The sequence below is a fragment of the Lacerta agilis genome, chromosome 17 (genome assembly GCF_009819535.1).
Source record: "Lacerta agilis isolate rLacAgi1 chromosome 17, rLacAgi1.pri, whole genome shotgun sequence".
NCBI classification, from domain to species: domain Eukaryota; kingdom Metazoa; phylum Chordata; class Lepidosauria; order Squamata; family Lacertidae; genus Lacerta; species Lacerta agilis.
The window spans coordinates 28917927-28943015 of record NC_046328.1 but is presented as its reverse complement, the minus strand read 5'-3'; the positions used below and the strand labels follow the sequence as shown (position 1 = coordinate 28943015).

The 25089-nt window shown below is 46.7% G+C and overlaps 1 protein-coding gene across 2 annotated transcripts in view; it reads right to left on the bottom strand.

The window, feature by feature from the left end:
* PLCB3 (phospholipase C beta 3) overlaps positions 1 to 22135 on the bottom strand; it is a 70150-nt gene extending 48015 nt beyond the window's left edge. For both annotated transcript variants that reach the window (XM_033174196.1, XM_033174197.1), the window contains exons 1-4: positions 21938 to 22135; positions 8199 to 8276; positions 2041 to 2109; positions 38 to 181 (exon numbers count right to left, since the gene is read on the bottom strand). In XM_033174196.1, the coding sequence (XP_033030087.1) occupies positions 38 to 181; positions 2041 to 2109; positions 8199 to 8276; positions 21938 to 22036 (390 nt within the window). In that variant the 5' untranslated portion in view covers positions 22037 to 22135. The remainder of the gene's footprint in view (positions 1 to 37; positions 182 to 2040; positions 2110 to 8198; positions 8277 to 21937) is intronic.
* Between the last annotated feature and the right edge of the window lie 2954 nt (positions 22136 to 25089).

Here is a 25089-nt window from a genome sequence, read left to right as displayed (position 1 = left end):
AGAAAGAAAAGAGTTAAGTGTGATACTCCTGCCCTACCTTGGCCGTATCATCCGGAACGACTGCCATGAAGTTGAGGAAGCTGACGTTGACAAAGTCTGGGCCATGCACAACCGTCACCAGCATCTCCTCGGGCCGCTGCTCTGCCCCACCAAAACCAAGAATCTCCCGGATCTTCGGGTCCTACAGAAGTCACAGTGCAAAGGAGAGAAGTTAGCCTGACTGGCACCAACGGCATTCCCAACCCTAGATGCCTAGCGAATGCCGTTAAACACACACTCTTTGTGTTATGGAAATAGCAGCCTGGGACCTGGGAAGTTAACTCTCTTCCCTCTGCCAGGGTGCCAACAAAAACAACCTCTCTGGAACTGCATTTCACAGAAAGCTCCCGTTTCAAGCTTCCCTTGAAATGCAAATAGCAGCTTCAGAGGAGGGACAAGGAAAATCTTTCCATTTCGCTTTCTCTTGGTTTCTCATTTTTCCCATCTTTAAATTCACATCACTTACTTTTCCAAAAGCCCTCTTGAAAGTTACTCAGCATTTTAGTGCATGTTCCTCCTAATAAAGACATATTTATGTATGCAGTTCTGCCTAATATGCATATTTTTTTACAAAGCAGTTTCCGCTAGTATTGTGCAATTTTGTATGTTACTTTCACTAATATTTGTACTTCAATGGACAGTTTACCCCCAGTTTAAGCAGTTTTTGTACATACTGCTTAGCTGGAGAGCGGCGCTGCAAAATCTGGAGATGTGCTAAGGTTAAAGGACGTCTGTGTTGTCAGTTTTCACATTGCTTCAGAAAGTGTGAATTGGGTGAAGTTTGCCGTGCAATGCAAACTGAACCAAATTGCTCCTCGGTCCCTATTTCACAGAGGAGTTTTTAAGGTATCACTCAGTGGAGAAACAGTGGTCACTGTGCTTTGTGCCTAGATGGTCCCAGTAAAAAAAGATCTCGGAAAGTATCCTGCGGCACAATGGGGTTAGTGTGTGTGTGGCTGTTAACCAGAAGGTTGGTGGTTCGAGCCCACCCAGGGATGGCTGTGGGCAGGATTCCTGCATTGCAGAGGGTTGGAGGAGTAGATGACACTTGGGGCCCTTTCCAGCTCTACAACTCTATGATTTCATGATTCTATCTATTAGAGACCCCAGAGAGTCACTGGCAGGAATACAGGCAGCACAGCAGCCCAGGGCTACATTCACACCATACATTTAAATCAGTATCATATTACTTTAGATTGTCATGGCTTCCCCCAAAAAAATTCTGGGAGCAGCCATTTGTTAAGGGTGCTGAGAGCTGTGAGGAGGTCCCAGTTCCCTTCACAGAGCTACAATTCCCTGTGAGGACATTTTGATTGTTAAAGAACTCTGGCAATTATAAGTACTGGGAGTGGAAAAGCGATCAGCCAGCAACTACAGCTTCCAGATTTTTTGGGGGAAGAACCCATGGCTGTTTAAAGGGACACGGGTGGCGCTGTGGGTTAAACCACAGAGCCTAGGGCTTGCCGATCGGAAGGTCGGTGGTTCGAATCCCCGCAACGGGGTGAGCTCCGGTTGCTCGGTCCCTGCTCCTGCCCACCTAGCAGTTCGAAAGCACGAAAGTGCAAGTAGATAAATAGGTACCGCTCCAGGCGGGAAGGTAAACGGCATTTCCGTGCGCTGCTCTGGTTCACCAGAAGCAGCTTAGTCATGCTGGCCACATGACCCGGAAGCTGTACGCCGGCTCCCTCGGCCAGTAAAGCGAGATGAGCGCCGCAACCCCAGAGTCGTCCGCAACTGGACCTAATGTTCAGTGGTCCTTTTACCTTTAACACTGCTTTAAGCGTATGGTAGGAATGTGGCCTAGGTAGACTGACCAACAGGCTTGGTTCAAAACAGCTCTGTGTATGGCAGAAACCTGCAGCTCTTCAATGTTGCTTGAACTGCAGCTCCCATCATCCTTCACCACTGACTATGCTGGCTAGGGCTGATGGGATTTGGAGTCCAACTACCTCTGCAGGGCCACAGGCTTCCCCGTGCCTGGTGGAAGGGAATCACCGTTACCTTTGGTAGCTTGGCATAGCGCCCAGTTCGAGTGTCACGGATACAGCTGATGTCCAAAACGTCAACTTCCTGAGAGGGGAAAGAGACAGAGAAAGAGAGACAAAGAGAGAGAGAGAGAGTTCTTGTCACTTAGTGCTCTTTATTAGCAGAAACTGCATATTTCCAACAGCCTTCTCCACTAACGAGAACTGCGAAACGTGTTAATTAGGTTAGATAATGAGGTCTCTTCCCTCCGCGGCAAGTAATGTATTAATTTTAGCTCCTTTTTTGCCAGTTGCCATATTTCATACAACAGACGCTTACTTTTGCATAATTAGTTTAAGGAGAGTGTGGTCGGGGGAGGGGGGGGAAGACGCCAAAACAACAACAACAACACACATTTGTATCCATTATATTTTGCTTGCAGCTACCCATTAGAACAATTTGCCGCTTTGTGTTCAGGAGTCATAATGCAAAAACCTACTTTCCTGCTCTCTCTGTAATGGAACCAGAAGGAAACAAATTTTAATTTTATTGTACTAGCTTTCCATTAATTACCACTGTGAGTTTGCGGCTTTTTGTGAAGTCCTTAAAACTTTAAGAACATAAGAAGAGTCTGGCTGGATTGAGCCAAAGGCCCTCAAGATGCTCATGGGAAGCACACAAGCAAGACCTGAGTGCTCTCTCCCGAACTTGGGATTCCCGGCAACTGATACCCAGAGGCATATTTCCTCTGACAGTGGAGAGAGAACACAGCCATCATGTCTAGTTTTGGGTTGTTGTTGTTATAGTTGTTGTTCAGTCGTTCAGTCGTGTCCGACTCTTCGTGACCCCATGGACCAGAGCACGCCAGGCACCCCTATCCTCCACTGCCTCCCGCAGTTTGGCCAAACTCATGCCAGTCGCTTCGAGAACACTGTCCAACCATCTCATCCTCTGTCGTCCCCTTCTCCTTCTTTCCCAACATCAGGGTCTTTTCCAGGGAGTCTTCTCTTCTCATGAGGTGGCCAAAGTACTAGAGCCTCAACTTCAGGATCTGCTCTTCCAATGAGCACTCAGGGCTGATTTCTTTAAGGATGGATAAGTTTGATCTTTTTGCAGTCCATGGGAGTCTCCTCCAGCACCATAATTCAAAAGCATCAATTCTTCGGCGATCAGTCTTCTTTATGGTCCAGCTCTCACTTCCATACATTACCACTGGGAAAACCATAGCTTTAACTATACGGACCTTTGTCGGCAAGGTGATGTCTGCTTTTTAAGATGCTGTCTAGATTTGTCATTGCTTTCCTCCCAAGAAGCAGGCGTCTTTTAATTTCGTGACTGCTGTCACCATCTGCAGTGATCATGGAGCATGGTTTTGGGTACCTTTCCTCAATTATGAGCACTCTTTTTAAAAAAAGTCACTAGCCTTTTTACTTGTAGAAGTAAGAGAGAAGATGCACACAAGTTATTCAACCCAATTTCTTAGCTTAATACTCAATAAACCATTTCCATTCCTTTCTAAAAAAGTTTGTTGTCCTGATTTCTTATTCTTCCAGTAAGTTTCTCCATTTCTGCCTATTAGTTTCTGTATCAATTCTTCTTTTGTCGGGACCTCTTCATCGTTCATCCTTCAGGCAACAGGGCAAATAACATTCTTTTGGGCAAATAACATTCTTGCAGCTGTAGTCGCATACATAAATAAATCCCTATACTGCTTGGGTAGTTCTAATCCCATAATTCCCAAGAGAAAAGCTTCTGCGGTTTTCTTACGAATGTTATCTTACACATCTTTTTCAATTCATTATTCATCATTTCCCATTAAGCTTTAACCTTATTACAAGACCACCACATATGAAAAAGCTGCATTCTTTCACTTTACATTTCCAATGCTGATTCGACTTTGATTTATACATTTTTGCCAATCTACTAGGTGATGGGTACCATCTATATAGCATTTTCATATAATTTCCTCTTAAACTATAACATGCTGTACATTTTATATCCGCATTCCATAACCGTTCCCATGCTTCCATTTCTATGTTATGACCAATATCTATTGCCCAGTGTATCACTGATGATTTCACTTGTTCATCTTTTGTCTCCCATTCCAATAAAATCTTGTACATTTCAGACAACACTTTAACATTACAATTTAACAGTTCTCTCTCTGATTGTGATAGTTGTTCTCCTAAGCCCCGCTTCATATCCTTTTTAAATATTTCATTCAAATGATTATATTGTAACCATGTTGTTAACATTCCTGGTAATTCCCTAAACTCTTTTAAAGTCTGTGCAAGTCCTATTCTTGCCAATAAAGAGTTAACTCGAATGTGTATGGTGTGATTTATTGCTGGCTCGCTCCTGTCATGGGCATTTAGAGGCATATTGTCTCTAAAAGAGCCCAGCCTCCTCCTGAACTCACATGGCTTCCCCTATCCGAGGTCCTCCTCCCGCATGGCCAAAAAAGAGCATGGAAACTTTGGCTTTTAGTTAAGCATAGCTTGCTGTGTTGCCTAAACTAGAAATTGTGGTTAACATTGCCTATGAGTAGTAAGCAAAGTACTTCATGGTATTGAAGTCAGCATGATTTGCACCTAATCCTAGGTGACGCTAACCACAGTTTGTTGGTTTGGGTGAACTGACAAACCACGATTAACCAAAAATGGAAGCTGCGTTGGAGGGGAGGAGAAGAGAGTATTGCAGGAGCCTAGGGTGAAGTCAGCCTCATTCGTGTTTGTGACTTCATGGCTGGATTGCTGCAATGCACTCTGTGTGGGACTTTGCTCGTGCTGAATCTGGGAAGCTGCAGTTAAGTAAAGAAGGCTGCAGCAAGGTTGCTGGCAAGAGTGAGACTTTGTCATCATACGACACCTCGGCTCAGAGATCTGCACGGGTTGCCCGTTTACTACCGGGCCAAGTTCAAGGTGTTGCTGTTAGCACAAAGTCCTTAACAGCTTGCAACCAATTTACTTTCAGGATCGTCTTACTCCATATATAATACCTATTCGACTGCTTCCTTCTGTGAAATTGGGACTCCTACAGGTGCCACGTAATACTCATTCTGCAGTTGTAATAAATCAATCTTTTGCGTGTGGCAGCAGCACCTACACTTTGGAACTCCCTGCCTATTGACACCAGGCAGGTGTTTTCACTATTGTCTTTTCAACACTTGCTTAAAATGTTTTTGTTTAGGCGAGCCTATTCAAACATGTAGGATACTGAAATTCATTTTAAACTCTTTTGCTTAAACAATATATAGAGGATAGTATTATATATATATATATACTGTCTTTTCTCTGTTTTATTTTATTGTCTTTAATTTTAAGTCATAACTCAGAGGCTTTATTACAATCAAGTTGTATAAATGTTATGAAATATAAAAATAAAGTAAAATGAAATGAAATGAAATAAAACAGAATGAAATGGAATACACTGACTTTGCAGACGCTCTCCAGGATTTCAGGCAGGGAAGTGGTAGACTCTCCTTCATTGGAGGTTTTTAAACAGAGGCTGTGTGGGCATCTGCCAGGGATTCATTATCTGTGATTCCTGCATTGCAGGGGGGGTTGGACTAGATGACCCTTGAGGTCCCTTCCAACTCTACAGTTCTGTGATCCTGCCATTCTATGATGCTCTCAAAGCCCCGCTTGGAGATGCAGGGGAATGAACCTGGGACCTTCTGCATGCAAAGCAGATTCTACAGCCCTTCTCCCATATACTGCAGTCCTAACACTGGGGTCAGATGAGCTGGCATTTCCTGCACGCCCCCAACAGACAACAGAGTGCTTTGATTTCCCTTTCTCCAAGACATTCTGCTAGGCACGGCCTCTCTCTTTTTCTCCCCCCCCCCCTTTCAGTTCCCTTTTTGCCATTCAAGCAGCTCGGGCTGTATATATAGCTACTTAAGCTAACTGTTTTGTCCTGGGCGGCTGCCAGATGCAAAAGAGCTTTAACCACAGGGAAATTGTGTGGTAGCAGTAAAAGAAGGAGGAGGGGGGGTGGCAGGAAACAGGGCTTCCCTCCAACCAAAAGGAAATTGCTGTTAGGCGTTGGAGTGGGTAGGAAGACAGGATCAAGAGAGCTCACCCAAAGAGGAAGGACTTGGGGGTGCAGGAGGTGGAGGGGGGGAGGAGGAATAATTTCTCCTGGGGCTCAAGCATCCCATGCGAGCCATAAACCCTTGAAAGACATTGCCATTGCTTCTCACGCAGCACGGCAGAGAGGGAAATGCATCCATAGAGGGGCTTATCTTTTAAACCAAGAATTCAATGGTTTCAAAACAGCACTAGACAAATTCACGGAGACGGCTATAGCTATAAATACTGCTTCCAGTGTGTGTGTGGGGGGGTGGTTAGATAGCAGGCCTTGGGACGCCAGTTGCTGGGAATCACAAGTGCTGGGGGAAGGGTCCTGCTCGTGGGCTTCCCAGAGCCATCTACCACATCCCCACTATTATGCCTCTTTGATAGCCATCAATACTTCCCCAGAATCCTGGGGGATTTGTTATGGGAGCCCAGAGTTGTTAGGAAACTCTATAACTCCCTTCGCAGCGCTACAATTCGCAGAGTTCAAGGAAAGAAGGGTTGATATAATTCCCCACTCTGGGAATTATAACTCTGTGGGTGGTTTCTGTGACGGACACCCAGCCCTTTAAACGTGCTGGAAATGTATGGCACGTACGGAACCTTGAGAGCACAGATTCACATCTGGCCACCAAGCTCACTGTATGCAGCACAGGTCAGCCATTTCCTCTCTTTCAGTCTAACCTACCCAGCAGGGATGTTAGGAGGATTACAGGCAGCGTTAAAAGTTGAGACGTGAATGCTAGGAGCTAAATGGCACCTTAAACCTAGGTTATGGGCGCAACATCGGAATGTCTACACGCGCTTTTTTTATAACAAGAACACAAAGCTTGCTGCTAAAATGTTATGTTCATTTTCCACATGGTTTAGTCCTTTCCCTGCCTGCCCCCCTAATACACTTTAAGAGGGTCTCTTCTCTAGTTTTCAGAGAGTAGCTGGAAGTGGGGAGGCAGAAAAAGGTCCTCTTTTCCTTCCACTCTGCAGTTTTAATCGGAAATCTTAAGACGCAGTACTGCACCCCCAGAGCTCAGAAACTGCTTGCGCTGATGAAATTCCCTGTCACAAAATGTTCCTAGAACAATGGGAGTTTCGAACGCTGATTATAGGGGAGGCGATTGTATACTCCACCATTAAACTTCTGGGAGGGTTTGGGAGTCTTTTTGAGAAAAATGTTAGGGCCACTTCGGAAAAAGTCGCATTCAAGTTGCAACCTGCCCTACTGGTGTCAATGCACGATGAACTCTGGGCCGTTACTGTCTGTTACAAGTACTGAGGTACAACGGCCAAGTTTTGGGGTGCAGGTCTCCGGAGGATTCATTATGAAGCCGGAAACACAAAGGAAGCAATTGGGACAGGAAGGAGAGCAGCAGCCGCTGTTTCAATCAGTTTTTTTATTTTCTTTTTAAAAAACCCACTCCCTCCCTTTCCGCCTCTCTCCCTCTCTTTGGCTCCCACCCCAGAATTCTTGCCAAACCAGCTTAACGACTCAAAAGGCATTGACAAGAGAGTGGAATGAACAGCCCGGGCCTCTGCACATATCACTCCTTCCCCTGGGGCCAGTGAACTGCACGCAACCCCAAAGCTGGGTGCCCTGTACTTTCAACACCTTCCAGCAAGGGGCGCTTGGAGAACTCCACTATCCAGCCACCCAGCGCCATCCCCAAGTCACAGGCAAGCAACCACATGCAAGCCCATTTAAAGCACTTGGCTTCCCCAAAAGAATCCTGGAAACTGTATTTTGTTGGGAGTGCTGGGAATGCTGCTGCAGCGAGTGATAGACTACAGTTCTCAAGATTTGGGGGCAGGGATGTGCTTCTGAGGTACAGAGTGCACACAGATAGACGCAGACATGCACACACCCTCGCAATGTCGCCGACCTCAAAAGATAAAGGACATGCTCATAAGCGCCCAAGAGTTTCCGGGCTTGGTCACCCGTCACAAGTGATAAGAAGCTTAACTTTTAAAAAACGAAATGCATATAAATAAAAATGCAGTTTGAAGAGGCTGGATGGGAGGGAGGAAGGGAGAGAGAGAGAGAGAGAGAGAGAGAGAGAGAGAGAGAGAGAGAGAAGAGACAAACAGAAAGACTTCTAAAAGCAGAGTGCATATATCTACCATATTTGGGCCAGTCCAGTAGAGGAAAAATCCTTTAGGGTCAACCCGTAAGGTCACCAGAGTCCGGCTTGTTGGTTCCTAGGAATAGAGGAAGGGGGGGGGAGAGAGAGAGAACAGTCAATACTCTTCCACCAAGTCATAGATGACAACTTTCCCAAAATTGTTTATTATATGTTGATCTCCTCTGTTTTCTGCAACTCACAGGGGTCTCCCACTCAAGGGACAGGTCCAGTACACAACTGTCAGCTTCGGAGATTTGCCAGCTGTGTGCCAGGAGCCATCAGGCAGTACTTTTAAACAACAACAACCTATTACTTGTGAAATTTATATAATCCACCTGGCCCCGGGATGGCAGACAATTTTTAAAAAAACAAACCCTCCAACTTTAACATCTTGAAAATCGTCTTTAAAACAATTCAGAAACAGACGCAAACAGGGAAGGATCTTTACATAAAAGGCATGTTGGATGAGGAAGGTCTTCAGGAGGCACCAGCAAAACCACCTTCCTAATATTTAGCAGGAGGGAATTGCAAAGGGTAGGTGCCAAAACCCTAAAGGCCCAATTCCTACATTCTGTGGGAATGGGCCTCCTGGTGAGATGGCATTTGCAAGGCATAATGATCAACTAGGTTTATAAGGGATGGAAGCTTCAGGCCTGATTGCTGTAATGTGCTTTACCTGGGGCTGCCCTTGAATTCGCTCCAGAAGCCACAGCCAGTGTCAAAGGGCCAACATACAGTTCATTTAATTTTATTTAACAGAATCCCTGCTCCTGCCAAGCTAGCAGTTTGAAAGCACGTCAAAGTGCAAGTAGATAAATAGGTACCGCTCCGGCAGGAAGGTAAACGGCATTTCCGTGCGCTGCTCGGGTTCGCCAGAAGCAGCTGTCATGCTGGCTACATGACCCCGAAGCTGTACGCTGGCTCCCTCGGCCAGTAAAGCGAGATGAGCGCTGCAACCCCAGAGTCTTCCGCGACTGGACCTAACGGTCAGGGGTCCCTTTACCTTTACCTGTATATATTGCTTAATCACCGAAATCTGTAAGCAGCTTGCATACAATATATAGCATAAAAACAATAAAAACAAGCTCACCTTAAACCACTTTTTGAAAAATGTAAATCAGACTGTTTAAAAAATTATTAAATAATTATGATGATGTAGTGAAACAGATGTCTACACGTGTGGGGGCGCTTTCTTGAATGAAAAAGGCTTTTAGCAGGTTCAATGACGAATTTACATGCATCCACACACATTGCGCCGAACACAGAAGTGACTTTTAAAACGGCAAAAATGGCCCAGAAAGGACGAAAAAGGCACAAAACCAGCACTTAGCTATCCCACAAGCCTTTGCACCGACCTTTGAGGCCTGTAGAGAGTTGGGAGTTTGAGCAAGTAGGTTTGGAGGGAGCGCTGCTGTTTTTTAAAGGGCGTTTCAACAGTTTCCAGAGGTTTAGAAGGTGTCTGCCGGCTTTTCCAATGGCGTTTCTAATATAGGCGATTTCACGTAAATGCTCAATGCCTTGGAACATAACCGCCACATAAACTGGGAGTTGCCTGTACAGCGAGGGCAGTTGCTTTTGGGGGCAACCCACAGATAATGCCTCTGCTGAAAGTGTTGCACTGGCTGTCAGTTTGCTTCTGAGCTGGATTCAGAGTTTGACTACTGGTCCCGATATGGATCTGAACCAAACTGCCTCACCCATTACACCCCACCCCAGTCACTTAGTTCTGCAGGTAAATATGTTCATTGTCAGAGGCACTAGGCTCCTTAACACCAGCTGCTGAGAAGCATGTGAGGAGAGTTTATGCTGTACTCAGATCCTGCTTAGGGCGTCCCATAGGGGGAAGAGGATTCTGGGCTAAACAAGCCTTTGGTCTGATCCAGCAGTCGGGCTCCTCCTCCTCCTCCTCTTCCTCTTCCTCTCCTTTTTCTTTCACAGTGGTACCTCAGGTTACAGACGCTTCAGGTTACAAACACTTTAGGTTACAGGCTCCGCTAACCCAGAAATTGTACCTCGGGTTAAGAACTTTGCTTCAGGATGAGAACAGAAATCGCGTGGCGGCGCAGCGGGAGGCCCCATTAGCTAAAGTGGTACCTCAGGTTAAGAACAGTTTCAGGTTAAGAACGGACCTCCAGAACGAATTAAGTTCTTAACCCGAGGTACCACTGTACCGCCCTATACCTGGGGGTCTCAGGGCGGTTCACAGAATAAAAGCAAGATATAAAACCACAAAATACATAAGTAAAAACAACCCAATAGCCCCCCCACACACACACACAAAAAACCCACATTTTAAAAGGGCATAGGATGTAAATCGGATCAACCAAAGGCCTGGTTCAAAAGGAACGTTTTTGCCGGGCGCCTAAGGGTGTATAATGAAGGTGGCAGGCGAACTTCCCTGGGGAGAGCATTCCACAGACGGGGGGGCCACTGCAGAGAAGGCGCCTTCTTGTGTTGCTACCCTCCAGACATCTCGAGGAGGAGGCACACGAAGAAGGGCCTCCAAAGATGATCTCAGGGTCCAGGTAGGTTCATATGAAAAGAGATGGTCCTTGAGGTGTTGCGGTCCTGAGCCGTTTAAGGCTTTATAGGTCAAAACGAGCACTTTGATTTGGACCCGGAAACTAATTGGTATCCAGTGCAGTCGGACCAGGATCAGTGTAATATGCTTAAACCGTCTTGCTCCAGTGAGCAACCTGGCCGCTGAATTCTGCACCAGCTGAAGTTTCTGAAACGTCTTCAGAGGCAGTTCCTTATGTTCTTAAGATCTGCTGATGGCGCCACACACCCCTGCAATAAAGCATGTTGCGACTCGAGCATGTACTTTTTGCCTTGCGCTCCCAGTTCTCTGGAATTCTCTTCCCTTAGAAGTCAGGCAAGCCCCAACATTGTACAGTTTTCAACGTTGGTTGAAAACTTTTCTCTCCAGCTTTCTCAATTTAGTCGTTTTTAAATTATCATTGATTCATTAATTGCCTTCTTAAACAATCACTGCAAAGCGACGTACAATTTTTTTAAAAAAGCATGCAAACAGCAGATGTGGGTTTTTTAAAATAAAAACTAAAAACTAAACTAAAACCATATAAAATTGCCGTGTCTAACTAAGATCCATTTATTCAGCTGGGAAAGCCAGCCGCAACAAAAATTACTTCAATTGTTTCCGGAAAGTGCAGAAAGTGCCTCAAGAGGAATGCTGTTCCACAGAGCAGAGGCAGTCCCAACGAAAGACTTATATAGAGTCCTATAATTAAAGAGCTGGAAGGGACGCCAAGGGTCATCTAGCCCAACCCCCCCCCCAGCAATGCAGGAATCACAGCTGAAGAATCCCTGACAGGTGGCCATCCAAGCTCTGTTCGGTAACCTCCAATGAAGGAGGGTCCACCACATTTTCCCCGCCATGGGTAACTCCATTCCAAAACAATTTGAGTTGGAATCATGAAGTATCTACCTGTAGAACAGTTTTATACAAGCGTAAGATTTCATCCCCTAATGAATCCTGGGAACTGTTGAGGGCTTAGCGGTCCTTGTAAGAGAGGCCCAAGCCCTCTCACCTGAGACTCCAACTTCCAAGGGAGAAGGGGGGTGCCGACATCACACACATGACATCGAGATGTCGGGAGGAGCCAGTGGCAGAGCCAAGCGCAGTGGCAGCATGGGTTCAATGGCCGGCAGCTCCATCTCCTACTGCTGCTGCCGCAAACGTTGGCTACAGTCTGCTTCCCTGCTCCTTCCCCTCTGTGGCAGGAGGAGGAGAAGGAGCCGGCCACAGAATCTGGGCCATGCTCGGCTCGGCTCTTGGCCTCCTCTGCCTCCTTTGAACATTGGGAGGGGGGTCCAGCCTTCTCCCCCAAAACATTGGGGGCCCCAAAATGGCTCGGTCCCTTGGAATTGGAGGCCTTGCCTCTCACGGTAGTGCCCAGTGTGCAGCAGCTGTGAAAAAGGCAAATTCCATGCTAGGAGTCATTAGGAAAGGAGCTGAAAATAGAAATGGCCAGTTTCATAATGCCATCATACAAATCGATGGCACGACCGCATTTGGGGGTTCCATTCTAGTCACCTCACCTGAAATAGGATATCGCAGGTTCAGGAAAGGGCAACTTAAACTGAAACTGGTTTTTATACAACTGTAATTCTTTGGTTGTCCCTTCCAGAGAATCCTGGGAAATAAGAAAATGATCAGGGGGGTGTAGCAACTCCCCTGTGAAGGAAAGGTTACAATATTGAGGCCTTTCCGGTTTAGAAAAAAGGCAAGGAGACATGATTGAGGTGTATAATGCACAGTGTAGAGAAAGCGGACAAGGGTTTCCCCCCCCCCCCTCTTGTGTAACACTGGAAGGAAGCATTACTTCGCACCGCGCAAAGTTAGAATTATGGAATTCACTCCCACCTGAGGTAGTGATGGCCAACAACTCAAGGCGGCTTTAAATGAGGATTAAACAGTTTCCTCATTGTGAGACTGTAAGCTACAAGAAACCAGGCAGAGGTCTTTCTTGGTATTGGTGCCCACCCTGTGGAATGCCTGTCTGTCAGATGTCAAGGAGATAAACAACTATAGGCTACCTACAACTTTCCAGAGACATCTGAAGGCAGTCATGTATTGGGAAGGTTTTAATATTTGATGTCTGGTTATACAGTGGTACCTCGGTTTAAGAACAGTCCGGTTTAAGAATGATTCGGTTTACAAACTCCACAAAACCGGAAATAGTGTCCCGGTTTGAGAACTTTACCTTGGTCTAAGAACGGAACCCGAACGGTGGAAGGGCACCGGCAGCAGGAGGCCTCATTAGGGAAAGCGCGCCTCGGTTTAAGAACAGTTTTGGTTTAAGAACAGACTTCCAGAACGGATTAAGTTCATAAACCAAGGTACCACTGTATTTTGAAATTCTGTTGGAAGCCACCTAGAGTGACTGGGGCAACCCAGTCAGATTGGTGGGGTACAAATAATAAATTATTTATTATTATTATTATTATTATTATTAGACAAATTAATGATTAATGCCTTTGTTTGCATTCATTGTCAGAGGCAGTATGTCTCTGAACACCGACTTCTGGAAATCCCAAGTGGGATCAGTGCTGTTGAACCCAGGCCCTGCCTGCTGGCTTCCCACTATGGCATTTGAGTGGCGAGGCTGGGAGGGAGTTTCATTTGTTGATGTTAATTCCTTAATTCTGTTTTTATCTGAAAAACCAATAAAGTGTGTGGTGTTGTTTTTTTAAAAAAGACAGAGGCTTCAGGAAACCCTGTGGTGTGCTGAAGTACAAAAAGACCTTTACAGAAAAACAAACAAACCTAGAGATGGAAAGCCCCCAAACATCTTAGTGATGACTGACCATGTTCAGTGGCCACAGAACAGCGACTGACTTCAGGGGGTGGGAGAATAATATAATAATAATTTATTATTTATACCCCGCCCATCTGGCCGGGTCTCCCCAGCCACTCTGAGAAGAGAAAACGAGACCTGGAGGCTGCCTAGCAAGAGAAACCCACAATAGGAACATTTGAAGCTGCATTATCACAGCTGGTCTATGAAGCTCAGCATTGTCTCCACACTGACTGGAAGCATCTCTCCAGGTTTTTCAGGCCAGGCGTCTTTGCCAGCCATACCCAGGATTGAACCTGGGACCTTGTGTATGGAATGCAGGTGCTCCACAGCCAAACTATGGTTGCTCCCCTCAAAACAGAAATTCTAGTCTTCATGGTTCTCAACAAAGGACCATTTTAAATAGGAACACAGGAAGCTGCCTCGTGCAGAGTCGGGCCATTGGGTGTGTCTAGCACAGACTGGCAACAGCTATCCAAGGTTTCAGACAAGGGACTCTCCCAGCCCTACCTGAAGATGCCAGGGATTGAACCCGAGACCGCTAGCATGCAAGGAAAATGCTCTACCACTGAGCTATGACCCTTCCCAAACATTTTACTGTGACATGTTATCATAGGCCCCCCCTTGTGACTATTAAATTCAGCCTGCAAATCTTTCAGTCTTTAACTTAGACCCACCCAGTTTGGGGGGAAAGGTTCTCTCACTACCATCACCCAAGCTCTTTAGGGACTCCATCCTCACCCCCACTTGCCCTCAGTCCTTTTAATACCTTTTATCTACACACAGCTTACATCACCACTCACTACCTGAAATTAGCCTCGGAAGTGGAGGTGTGTAAGAGACAGCTTAGGAAATGGAGGAGAAAGAGCCTACCACTCATCTGCAAAAACGCTTAATAGGTTTCATTAGGATCTGCACAATAAGCTCGGGTCTCCAGCCAAACAGCAGGAAAGAGCCCACGCCCAGATCCGATGGCTTTCAAAGCAGGAACGCTCCAAAGGAGACCCCCTAAGTCTTGCACAGGAAAGTAAGTGGCCTGGGAAAAGTGGAGAGAATCAGGCTTGGCGTCAGCACCAGGCATTTTCTGGCAGCTGCCAAGAGCCCCCTGGCACCGGCTGGACCCCCTCTGCCGCCCTAGTCCTTTAGTTTACAATTTGCCTTGGGCTGTATCCATGTTAGCCCTCCTCAGAGTAGAGCCATTGAAATCAATGACCATGACTAAGCTCAAGTCCATTCATTCCAATGGGTCTCCGAATAGGACTTAGTTGGATACCACACACCACAGGGGTAGTGCCCTCCAATTTAGTTGTTGAAGTACAACTCCCATTATCCCTTAATTGTAGGCCAAACTGAGTGGGGCTGATGAGAGTTTGAGTCCAACAACCTCCAGGAGAGCATTGTGCTGGCTTCCCCCGATCCACCGTGAGGCAGGCAGCTGCCATTGTAAATGCGTAGCACAGCACTGTGGGAAACCTAAAGTAGCAGGTAGCTCACCATCAGGCTTTTCCTCCAACATCAATTTATTTAAGTGCCCAGGGTGTGGGATATGAATTCTAAAAACAAACAAACAATAAATAAATAAATAAATCCACCTTAGCTACTGGCCATCACAGTATCTTGCAGCAGCTAATTCCACAGGTTAACAACGCACAACTCCTGTATCCACACCACCCAATTATACCACTCTTAAGCAGTCATGTCTTCCCCCAGAGAACCCTGGGAACTGTAGGTTGCCCCTCAGAGAGCTATAATTCCCACCCACCCCTTAACAAATGACAGTTCCCAAGATGCGAATGTGACCTATGTGAAGAAACACTTCCTTTCGTCTTTGCTCATTCAGCTTCCTTACACAACCCACGGTTCTGAGGGAAAGCGGAGGGACCTCTCTCTCTCACTCGCTTTCTAAACGCCATGTATAACGTTGTAAGTCTTAATTACGTCGATTATGTCTCCCTAGACTAGATTAGGAAAACTGTGGCATTCCAGATGTTGATAAGACCCCCTCTTATCATCCCTGGGCATTAGCTACGCTGACTGGGGCTGACAGGAGTTGGTTTGGAAGCTTACAGCTGAAGTTCTAAGCTAAAAAGCTCAATCGTCTCTCAAACTTTCCTAATAGAGAGGAGTTGTTTCGGCCCCCCTGATCATTTCAACTGCACTCTCCGCTACTTTCTGCAGCTCTGTGATATCCTTTTTTGAGACTGGATAGTCAGAACCATACATAGTATTCAAACAGTTGGAGAATTTCCCAGGTCTGATTTCCCCGGTGGGGGAAATGGTAGCAACTGCCTCAGTCTCTCTTTGCTCTTTGTCAACTGAGCCTGCCTCGCAGGGCTCTTGTGTGGATAAAAAATTTTTTTTGGGGGGGTGTCTGTGTTGTGGAAGGAATCTCTGTGTTTGCTAGGAACGAGGAAGAGAGTCATTCTACTTAGGGTAGAGCCATTGAAATTAATGGTTCCCAGTTAAGCATGTGGATTGAGTTTATCGGGTCTGCTCTGAGTAGGACCAACATATTGGAGACAACTTGTAGTTTAATAGAAATCATAGAATTGTAGAGTTGGAAAGGACCACGAGAGTAATCTAGTCCAACTCCTGCAATGCAGGAATCTTTTTGCCCAACATGGGATTCGAACCCACGACCCTGAGTCCAAGAGTCTCTTGCTCTCCTGACTGACATATCCTGAGGGGTGCAACAGGTTCATACAGATGGGTGGCTTCACTGGGGCTTGTAGGATTAGACAGGGCAACCTGAATGGGGTTTTGTGTGTACACTTTCCAGCAAATGAGGAGCTCATCTTGAGGTACACATTCTTCCTCCTGCATTATCCTGATATCAGGGGGCCCTTTTCCTTCTCTTAAGTACCCTTGAAATCGTTGCTGGCATGCGATGGCGACATTGACATTTAAACGTTTTGGGTTATTTTTGGGGGGAGGGGAAATGCCTTGTGTTTTGCCTTTCCACCCTCTATCTCTCCTCACCCTGCCCCAGAAATATCAATGTGTGAGGATTAGATACTATCCCTGCCTGACTTCCCCTCCGCCCAGGTTCTCATTTTTACAGCGGTTTCCTTATCATAAGTGGGAGAGCCTGGAACAATGATTCCCATTCAATGTTCCCACGGAGATAACAGTCCAGAGGGCAGCTGATGAGGGACGGGCTCTCTGTGTGGGTGGGTGATGTAAGATTTGCGGGATGGGGGCATGCTGTTACAGAGCTGCTTGGAAATGGCCCCCCACTCTGGAGTCATTTGCAGTGTCCGGAACCAGCTCCCGGCCTCCAGTGCCCACCCCCATTTCCTTTTCATCTCCAGACAGATTTCTAGGGTCTCTGGGTATTTAGTGTGCTGACCAATGGGAGTGCATATGGTCTCTATTAAAATTCCTGTCTTGTGAGCTCCCCCCATCCCACTAATACAGGGCCTAAGGGGGATTCCCACAGCCCTGTGATGCCATGGATGGAGGGGGGGGGGTGAGTTTGAGATGGTGCGCTGAGAACAGCCAAATCCTTTTAGATGACAAAGGCAAAGTGTGGGGTTGTGGGTAGGAGCTTCATACAGTACAGGTAGTTGCTTCTGTGTAGTGTGGAGCGCAGTGCAGTGAAATAAAATATTTGACGGGGGAAATAGGTTTTTGTGTGCATTTTTATTTTAATCAAATCTTTGCAAGCTGGCCCAGCAAAATGCAGGTTACCCTGTTTGTATTTATACGGTTGGGCTGCATTCTTACTGTACATTTAATGCACATTTTTGGCCTGCAGAATTATTGGGAACTGTAGTTGGCTAAGGGTGCTAAGAACCATAGCTCTGTGAGAGGTGATATACAGTTCCCAGGATTATTGGGGAAGGGGGTGGGTGGGCTTTAAATGTATTGTGTGGAAGCAGTCTTTAAAAAATGGAGGAGGCTTGGTGGTGTGTTTGTGGAACCTTGATTCAATATGTTTTTATTAGATTATCATTCCTCCCTGCAAAGAACTCAGAGCATACTGGGTTGGGGTTTTTCTCCCTTTGCCACTTTATTATTGCAAGAACCCTGTGAGGTAGGTTAAGTCAAATGAGTGGTAACCAGGATCTCCCACTGAACTGCATGGCTGAGTAGCGAGATTTGAATCCAGGGCTCGAGGTTTATGAGTCGGTGCGTCTGCCCAAGACTTATTTAAGAACTCAAATGTGAAATTGCTGGTATAACAAAAATAATGTTTTTTACTGGATGATTAGGACATAGCTGAGCACGACACTATTTTTTTGAAAAGGGATACAGAAATGATGTCTCTTAGCTTAATGTCTGTCCCATGAGAATTGGTCTCTAAGGTGCTACTAGAAAGAATTTTCCATTTTTGAGAACTGTTTTGAAAGGAAACGGATGGGAAGGGGGAAATTGGGCGCAATTTGCTGCTTGAAATTCTGGCCCCGCATATCTGGGGTGGGATGCTGGGGAATGAGGAGAACCAGACAGGGGAGGGGAGAAGGGAAAGTATTCCTTGTTTCCCCATGTTGTTTGCAATGTTGGCTGGGCAGATGCGCTCTCCATCTTTGACCGTTCCAGGCAAGAAACAGGATTCCCCCGAGAGAGGATTTGTCCTCACAGCTGTTTGAGAAGCATTTCTGAGGCGAAAGGAGGGGGGGAGAAGAGGGCCATTGGGGGTGTCATTTGGCAGACACCTCAGAAACATGTTTCCTCAGGCTGTGCAAATAGTCATTAGATTCACATCCTTGGGTAAAAAAAGGTGGGGAGAGAAAGTAGCAAACAATCAGTGTGGGGCATAGAAGAAATATGGGCAGTTGAGGGTTGCAAAATCCCTTGCTTTCCCTCACCGCCAGATTATATCAAACATGCACACGCATGCACCTCTCTCAGACCAGGCCCACTTAACACCCATCTTGCCTCCAAAACAGCCTGCCCCCCCTCCCAGCACCAATGTGGCCTGGCACAGGATGCCACAAATCACTAGGCCCACATACCCCGCCCCACACACTCTATAAATTGGCCACATTTTAGAAGAGATATTCTGGGCGGGGGGTAGGGGCAGAGACTGGGTGAGATTGTGGGTGTTTGCAGGAATTTTTCCAGCAAGGAAGAGTAAAAGGCTGAAAGGGGGGGAAGCAGGCTAATTCCTCACCCCAAAATGAAAATATTGTCTGACTATTTTGCCTCCAATCTCAGGTTCTACGAATGCTAAAAACTTGACTCATTGGAAAAAAAGAAAAGGAAATTGAGAATATGGTTCCTCACCAGGAGGGAACCTCACCCTTCCCCACCCCAGAGTGAACACCCACAGATCAGACGCACAACTGTGAGCGTGTTTACACACAAACCACAAACCAGTGTCAGAGATTTCTTGTTAACACCAAACTTTCACCCAGTTTTCCTCTAACAGAAGGAGACAGACTGCCCCATCCATGCTCATCCTCCCCATAATATTCTGACATAGGAGTCTGGGGTGTGTATACAAAACACACACACACACACACACAGAAAGAGAGAGAGAGAGAGAGAGAGAGAGAGAGAGAGAGAGAGAGAGAGAGAGAGAGAGAGAGACTATCACTTTGCGTGTACTGGAGCTTCCCTTAGCATTTTTCCTTAACAGTTTCAATCAGGACAAGTCCTGAATTCCTTCCCTTAAGTCCTGAATCTTCTCTACTAAGGGGTGATTGCCTGCCCCCCACTATCTCCCCACCCCTCTCCCTGACACAAAAACCCCCCTTGATCAATGAGAGGGGCCCAGGCCCATTGATATAGCTTGTATGTATTTTTTTTTCTTGCCTAAGGCTCTGGGCTTCCTTTTTTGGGGTTGGATAAAGCAAAAGGAAGGAAGACCAAGAGGGCTGTTGTCATAGTGCTTAGATTGTGAAACCCCCAGCAGGGCGAAAGGAGGGAAAGTAAAAGGGGGTGGAGGCAGAAGTCAGAAGCAGCTTGTTCCTGCCCCCCAGTAACCAAGGCCCCAAGCGAATGAAGGAAATAATCAAGGCTTTCTTATTTCTGCACCACAATCACTGGGCCCTACTGAAGTGATCCAGTGGGTCCATTCGCTGTAAACACCCAAAGCCTCATTCAGGCTGATCTGCCAAATCCACCCCCACAATTCAAATGCCACCCCCATCTACTCATTCTAGGTTCCACATATACTATTTACGTATTGGTTTTTAACCTCACTCTTCCACCAAGGGCCTCAGGCCTCTACCTCCCTCCCAGTTCTTCCAAAGCAACTGTACTCTATTCCGAACTTAAAAATGGAAAGCATAATGCTAGTGGTCAACAAAAGAGGTTTAAAGACTGTCTAAAGGCAAATTTTAAAAAATGTAGTATAAACACCAACAATTGGGAAACACTTGCCAGCGAGCGCGACGATTGGAGAACAGCCTTTACCAAAGGTGTCATGGGCTTTGAAGACACTCGAACTCAGGACGCAAGGGAGAAACGGAAGGCACGCTTGGCAAATCGACACCATGATCAACTCCTGCCTAGAAACCAATGTCCCCACTGTGGTAGGACGTGTGGATCCAGAACTGGCCTCCAGTCACTTACAGACTCATTGTTAAAACCGTGTTTATGGAAGACAATCTTACTCAGCTACGAATGATTGCCGAAGAAGAAAAACTCTCCCCACACCCGACACCATCTGCCCATCTCCAAGACAGACCCAAACTCATAGACCCAAAATTGAAGCAAAGGCAGTCTCTGAAGCTCTAAGTGGCTCAGTGGGGCAGGCCTGCATGCATCTGCCGCAATAATGCACCCCACTGAGAGCGCCCCATGAGCATACACACACTCCAAAGGCTTAGCCAGTCCCCTTGAAGTCAGATTCCCCTATAGAGAACACCCATGTCCCATAGAGAGCCCCCGTGAATTGCAGTACACAATCTCTTTTTTTTAATAAAAGAACACTTCAGGTTCATAAAATGCACACACACCAAAATCAATATTCAGGGCACATGGGAATATAAATGCACCGGAAACTAGATGGGGGTGGGCTGGGCTGGGGGAGAGACAGGGATAGAGGGCTGGCAGTCAACAGAGGGTCCAAGAAAGCCTCTCTCTTTTTACAAACACTGAGAAAAAGTTGGAAATGTTTGAGGGGGGGGGGGGCGGAAATGCTTCTTGTCTCCCTAGATACCACTCAGCACACTGCACATTTTTTAAAAACCCTTCCGGCGCAAGGAAGGCAAAAAGATATCTCGATTTGAATACTTAGGGAGGTTAAAGTTCCTGGAAAAGGGAAAAAGGCAAGGAGGGGTCTGTCTCCAGAAAGAGTCAGGCTAACAGGAGAAAAAGAGAAAGCAGCAGGAAGAGTGGGAGGGCGGAGGCATCAACCCGGTGCCTTGACAGCTCAGGGCAAGGGAGCCTTGGAGAGGTCACGCTTGGGGGCAAGGGGGACAGGGAAAGGAGACAGGGGAGGGTCAGGCTTAAGTTTGGAAGTGGAAGTTGGAGGACTGTGTTGGAGATATGCTATAAGGGGGCTTCGTGGAGAGGAAAAGGCAGCTTTGGGGCCCACCAGGAAGGTCTTTTCCAAGGAAAAGTGACTCTAGAAGAAGAGATAGGGTGGGGTGAAACAAACAAGTCAGAGGGGACCCCCTGTTTTCTCCAACCCCTTCCCTGGTTGTTGCTCTGCTGTGAATTGTGGGTGTGTGGGTGTGTGTCAAGAAATAGAAGCCAAAAATAAATAAACAGCAGAATTAGAGACTGGGAAGGGGGCTTCCCAAGACTGATGGAAGTCTTGGGGGGGGTCCCCACTTTGAGAGAAAACCATGGGGAAACTGCAGATAAGTGAAAAGGGGAGGGATTTGTTTCTGCAACAAAGTTTGCACCAAGCCGCCAAAAAAATAAATGAATAAAATAAAACTCAAATGTAAAGAATTGGGGAGTTTGCAAAGGAATGGAATTTAGGAGTGTTGTAGGAGATAAGGGGGGAAAGAGGCGGAGAGTAATGTAGAGAGGGAGTCAAAAAGGAGGTCTAAAGTGAGGACAGAGGAATAATGTATTTCCCTCTACAAGAAGGGAACCCCCCATAAGTAAAACAGTGGGGTGTAAAGATACAGATAGGGGACGACAAGATTGCTTCCCAGAAAGGATCCACCACCCCACAAAAAAAACCCAGAGGCAGCAGCAGAATAAGAGAAGGGGGAAAGCAGGGGAAATGGGCAAACTACCAAATCTTTACTTTGGAAGTCAAGGGGTTCCCCCAAAAGTAAACCAATGGGGTACACGGGCAGGGGAAAACTGTTGTGCAGAAAAGACCGACAATCTGAAGCGAGGGGATAAGCGAAGGAACGGGGGGCTTCTGGTGCCCCACGCACCCACCCCACTGAAAAGGGGATCCTCTCTAAGATCAAAGCAATCCTGCAGAAGGGAGGGTGGCTATTTTGCAAGAAAAGTTTGCAACGCAAGGAAGGGGGGAGACGTCCCGCCCTCCGAGACTCACCTCGTCCCATTTGATGAACTTGCTGCCTTTTATCAGGGTCTCCGGGACCTTCAGGGGCTCCAGCTGGAGCGCGTGGACCTCCGGGCGCGCCCCGGCCATGGCTGCGGCGCTCCTGGCCCGGGACCCCCGCTGCCCGTGCGGAACCGCCGCCGCTGCCTCTCCCTGGGCGGGGACTGAGCGCGGGGGTGGGACCGGCCCGGGAGAAGGCGCTTAAAGAGACCGCCCGGTTCCTTCTTGGAGGGAAGCGGAGGAAGGAGGGAGGAGGAGCTGCGTGGCGGGGTTAGGAGCGAGGACTCCGGCGCGCATTGCTCCGAGCGCGCGTAAGCCCCGCGGGGATGGTGGCGAGGGTTTACTTCTGGATAAACCTGCCCGGGAAAGTAGGCCGTGCGGTGCAGTGGTTAGAGAAGCTCCAGATGTTGTTAAGACTCCAACTCCCACCATCCCTGACCAGTATCCATGCTGGCAGGGGGCTGATGGGAGTTGGAGTCCCAACAACATCTGGAAGGGAGCCTGGCCGCCGCCCCACTTCTTAGTTTAGGGTGTCAGATTCAGATAGGGGGAGACCCGGGTTCAGTTTGTGCGTCCCGCCAGCCACAGAAATAGGAGAGGTGAGTGCCCCCCCCCCAGGCACCTGGATGGCCGCTGTGAAAACAGGAAGCTGGACTAGATGAGCCATTGGCCTGATCCAGCAGGTTCGTTTTTTCTTCTCATGTTCTTATGTCAAGGCCAAACAGCTTCTTCTGGAAAGCTCACATTTTTTTTCCACATAGCAGCAAATTGGTCCTCTGAGATAGACTGCCCTTATGGCTGGAGGCTCTACTTAGCTTCCACCACTAAAAGTAGACAAATTCTCTCCATCCTATGATCAGTGCACTGTGGCAGTGTGGACCCGGGAGAGACCAGGGTTCAAATCCACACTTGGCCATAAAGCACACTGGATGGACTTGCGGAGAGTCACTGCCTCTCGGCCCAGGGTTCTGGTGTGGGCATAAAATGAGGGGGAGAAGCATGCAAGCCACCTTGAGCTCCTTGGAGAAAAGAAGAAAGGATATTAATTCAATCTCTTATTATTATTATTACTATTATTATTAATTATCTCTTTAGCTCTCAGCCAAACCTACCTCATAGGGTTGTTGGGAGGATAAAATCCACACATGTATTCTGAGACCATTGAAATTCCATCTAGGGCCATGCTGCCAAAACAGCGGAAACTTAATCCATCAACCACTTTTCAGGATTTCTGAAATCCCAGGACCTGTGATACGGGTCTCTTTTGAGGAACTGTACCTTTGTCCTGCAAAGGTGGTTCCCTACTTCTGTTCTAAAGGTTGCAGAAAAAAATTGGGGGAAGTTTTGCACCCATTTTGATTATTTTTTCAAAATAATTTTTATTTTTTATTAACTATAACAACTACAAAGAATAAAAAATAAATTCACATACATTATTTTGTTTGGCATATATTGCCGTGACTTCCCTCAGACCTTTCAAATGGCTTTCAGATTTCTATCTTAATTATATACTTCTTAGTCTATCATTGCTTACAATATCATATGCGAATTAATCACTATAAAAAACCGTAATTGCAATAATATTTCTACGTCTTGCACCCATTTTATAAATTATGGGAGAGGGAAAGTCCTGGGGTGGCAATTATTATGCTGCTGGATGTTGGGTGGTGGTAGTCAAGGAACAGCAAATGCGGAAAGTGCTTTAAGGCTGGCTATATATACATTTAAAGCACACCCTAAAAAAAAAGAAAAAAGAATACAATACTACTTTGTTCAGAGAAGCTTCCTCGGTGATGCCCCTTTCCCCCCATCTGCACTCTTTCAAGCCGTTTCATTGTACTTTAAACAGTCATGGCTTCCCTCAACGAATCTGGGAACTGCAGTTTGTTAAGGGTGCTGGGACTTGTTAAGAGAGAGCTCCGTTCCCCTCGCAGAGCTACAATTCCCAAAGTTCCCTGGGAAGAAGGGTTATTGAGTATTAAACCACTCTGGGAATTGAAACCCATTGAGGGGGGGAATAGGGTTCTCCTAATAATTATCAGCACCCTTAATGAACTACAGTTCCCAGAATTCTGCAGTGAAACTGCTTGAAATAATGCAGGTGAGGCCATTGTTGCTGTTCAGAACAACAAGAAAAAAATTAGGAGAAAAATACTGTATGCAAGAACTTTTGTCGTATAAAACATTACTGAATTTCAGCAGGATATGCACTGCTTGGAAGGGAAGCGGTGTGACCTCCCTGAAAACCTTTGCAGGTACAAACGGTATTGAAAGTGGGAACCTGTGTGACTACAGTATTCGGATAGAACCAGGAATGCAAATCATCACGAGTGTGAAATAAAAAGGAAGTCTGGAATATGGTGTGTACTTAGCCACAGATGTCAGCGAACTGAGGGGCTTGCTTGTTAAGAGGGCAGCATGTCATGCAAGCCTAAGCAAAATGAAATCTAAGTTGCAAGCCGCCTTTGGGATTTACGGTTGTGGGCCCTTTAAGGAGGCAGAAGAATGCTGCGGCATTGGGTCATAAACATTAAATGTCGCTTGTTGCTGATCTTAGACGGGATGGGAATTTCCCCAGCTCACAGCTCCTGGCCTTAGTTACTCACACAACAGCTACAGTACACCATCTCCAGTGAAGAAAGGCCTAACTAGGAAAGGGAGATTATGGCCTTTGATATCTGGGTTGTGGTGGTCCTGGCCTTCTCCTGCTCTCCTTTTCCACTGTGTGATGTTCAAACTGCTGAACAAAGCTGCATACACACCATAGAGCACATTATAAAGCACATTTCCCCCCCTCCAAGAATCATGGGAATTGTAGTTTGTTAACGGTTCTGGGAATTGTTACTTTGTGAGGAGCAAACTACAGCTCCCATGATTCTTCAAAGGGAATCATAGAATTGTAGAGCTGGAAGGGTGCACAATGGTCATCTAGTCCAACCCCCTGCAATACAGGAATCTTTCACCCAAGGTGGCGCTCGAACCCACAACCCTGGGATTAAGAGTCTCAAACTCTACCGACTAAGCTATCCAGCTGTACTCTTTCAAGGTACAGCCATCTCCCTAGTCCAAAACACAGGCCACTACACCAGACAGACTCCATGGCCTGTGGTTGCATACTCACCATACACTGAAAGCACATATCT